Below are 3,131 nucleotides of genomic sequence, written 5' to 3'. Positions count from 1 at the left end.
CAAGACCTGGTATAACTACACCTGGCAGTCCCAGGGCATGCTGGGTAAGGAGTGTGTGTGTGTGTGTGTGTGTGTGTGTGTGTGTGTGTGTGTGTGTGTGTGTGTTTATTCTCCTCTCTCTCGATATAGATGAGCAGGAGCTCCTGATGCAGCTGCCAGATAAGATGCGTCTGGACATCGCTGTGGACGTCAACTACTCCATCGTCAGTAAGGTGGCTCTCTTCCAGGTGGGTTTGAGTGGGCGTGTTGTCACACCCCCTCTGTCACACAGTCTCTGTCACACAAAGCCAAATCCAGGGACTGTACTTGAGGTGTAAAGTGAGTCATCTATCCATCCATCCATCCATCTTCATCCGCTTATCCGGGGTCGGGTCGCGGAGGCAGCAGTTCCAGCAGGGGGCCCCAGACATCCCTTTCCCTAGCAGCATCAACCAGCTCTGCCTGGGGAATCTTTAGCCGCTCCCAGGCCAGTGCGGAGATGTAATCCCGCCACCTAGTCCTGGGTCTATGAGTCATATAAGAAATTTAAAACACTACCCATCTAGAGTGCCAAGCTAGCTGAATCAAGTGACCCTAAAGTATAGGTAATTTCACCCCGGTCTTACAGTTCATTTCTCTGTGTTGCTCAGGGTTGTGACAGACAGATGATCTTTGACATGCTGAAGAGACTGAGGTCTGTCGTCTACCTCCCTGGGGACTATGTCTGCAAGAAGGTACAGGCAGAAGAGAGAGAGTGTGTGTGTGTGTGTGTGTGTGTGTGTGTGTGTCTTTTTATATACTGTATCTGTCTGGTGAAAAGTCTGCAAATTGAGCAACTATACACACACATACATTCACACACACACATACACACACATAAACTTAAGCAATAAACCACGAGAGGCCGTGTGTTATAGTGATTTTATAACAGCTAGGGGGCGACGCGAAGCGGCGGTATGTTATAAAATCACTATAACATACCGCCTGGTTTATTGCTTTTATACAACGGTTACTACAGCTATTAGTGTAAAATAGACACACAGCAATGTAAAATATGAACATTTATTCAAAACGAAGCATCATTCCCTCAATTCCGCCGAGCAAAATAGTTCCCCTAACAAATGGGTTGCCAAGCAACAACAACAACTACAATGCATAGGATCAAATGGGAGGCGCATTAATACTGAAAATGGAATGATATGCGGTCCCAGGTGTAAAAAGTATTTTAACACGGCTTCCAGCCAATCAGAATCAAGAACCAGAACTAACCGTTGTATAAAGCCATATAACACACACATGCACACACCTGAACACACACCTGCAAACACACACACACACTCTCTCACCCCGTCACCTGTGCTGCAGGGTGAGGTGGGCCGGGAGATGTACATCATCAAGGCAGGAGAGGTGCAGGTGGTTGGGGGGCCGGACGGAAAGACGGTGTTTGTCACACTGAGGGCGGGGTCTGTGTTCGGAGAGATCAGGTGAGTGTTTGGGAGGCGGGGCTTAAAGGTACCCAATGTAGTTTTTGACCACTAGTATGCGCTCTAGAGCAAATTTGAGAAGGTGGTCCCCGGAAATCGTGTACTACGTCATTGCGTCAATACGTTTCACACATCTTTGTTGTTTTCAAAACATTAGCTAAATATCATTTTGCGAAGAAATTACAAGGTAGGAAAGACATTCAAGTGATTCAACATGTTTATTAGACTACAAGGAACCATATAATCGAGGAATTTCGAAAATAAACAAAGAACGGATTGTTTTGATTCACGTTCCGTTGGGTACCTTTAATGTTTTTCCTTCACCTTGTATCTCTACTTACCATGGAGACACGTAGACACCCTCTCAACAGACAGACGGTTTGAATGAACTTTTATCTTGAGCACAGTATGTCTTCGTCATGTTCTTATCATGACACCGGTTTCAAGGAAATGTACGTATAAACTTGTATCCCATCATACCGTGTTGTATCATGACATGCCTTCTCTGTGATTGTCAGTTTGCTGGCGGTGGGGGGTGGGAACAGGCGCACGGCCAACGTGGTTGCTCACGGCTTCGCCAACCTGTTCATCCTGGACAAGAAGGACCTGAACGACATCCTGGTCCACTACCCTGAGTCTCAGAGGCTACTCCGCAAGAAGGCCCGGTGAGAGGCCAGGGACACTGGGGGGACACTGGGGGGCACTAGCTCTCGTCCAGGATTGATACAAGCACAGACATTCAAGTTTCCCAGACACCGATTACGCCTAGTTCTAGACTCAAAACATGTTATTGTTGACCCTCCATTGAAGGGGTTCTATAATACTGGACTAAGATGAAAAGATGTTATTGTTGACCCTCCATTGAAGGGGTTCTATAATACTGGACTAAGCTTAATACAGTATGTCAAATGAACCAGCCCGACCATACAGTTCACAATATTCATTCAGTTCCTAACTACTCCACCACTGACTTCAGTGTCTGATGTTTTTGTCCACAGGAAGATGCTGACCAAGGACAAGGAGCCAGCGGAGCGGAAGCCGGAGGCTGTCCAGGTGGCCCCTCCCCGGGCAGACACGCCCAAGCTGCTGAGGGCTGCTCTGGAGATAACACAGAAGATTGGCCTCAAAGGATCACTGGCCAAGATGAAGGTGAAGAGAAACAAGTCCAGCGCCTCACTGCAGGTAAAGAAACACACACACACACATGCATGCCCACACAGACACAAACACACGCACAAATTCTTTTGATATCTTGCTCTCACTCTCTCACTCTACTTCAGACATACAGTACATACACACACTCTGTCTCTTATCACACACACACACACACACACACACACACACACACACACACACACACACACACACACACACACACACACACCTGTATTTCATGTGCCACATCATCTAACCCTCTGTCTCCTCCAGCCCTCTATCTCCTCCACTCTGCCTCCCCCGTCTCCTATCTCCACCCTGAGTCCAGAGCGCAACCCAGACCCCTTGACCCCCTCCCTACCCTCTGACAGCTCTACGATGCCCCCCTCCGCCTCCCGTTGCCATGGTGACGACCGTCTCTCCACGGACAAGGACCCAGAGGAGAGAGGGAACAAAGGAGTGGAAGAGGAGGCTGTGGAGGGAGGGAAGAGGAGGGAAAAGAGGAAGACTTGA

At 48.3% G+C, this 3,131-nt stretch overlaps 1 protein-coding gene across 1 annotated transcript in view; it reads left to right on the top strand.

Moving 5' to 3' along the window:
* Positions 1-3,131, top strand: part of LOC311320909 (uncharacterized protein) — a gene marked incomplete at both ends in the record, with an annotated part of 22,306 nt that extends 19,175 nt beyond the window's left edge. Inside the window, 7 exons of the mRNA XM_084452776.1 lie at positions 1-44; positions 130-227; positions 630-713; positions 1,345-1,463; positions 1,982-2,128; positions 2,462-2,645; positions 2,892-3,131. The exon at positions 1-44 is cut by the window's left edge and continues 116 nt beyond it. Coding sequence (XP_084308902.1) covers positions 1-44; positions 130-227; positions 630-713; positions 1,345-1,463; positions 1,982-2,128; positions 2,462-2,645; positions 2,892-3,131 — 916 coding nt within the window. The remainder of the gene's footprint in view (positions 45-129; positions 228-629; positions 714-1,344; positions 1,464-1,981; positions 2,129-2,461; positions 2,646-2,891) is intronic.

This window comes from Borostomias antarcticus (genome assembly GCF_949987555.1).
Source record: "Borostomias antarcticus genome assembly, chromosome: 18".
NCBI classification, from domain to species: domain Eukaryota; kingdom Metazoa; phylum Chordata; class Actinopteri; order Stomiiformes; family Stomiidae; genus Borostomias; species Borostomias antarcticus.
Note: the sequence above shows the minus strand (reverse complement) of the source record. Positions and strands in the feature narration are given on the sequence as shown.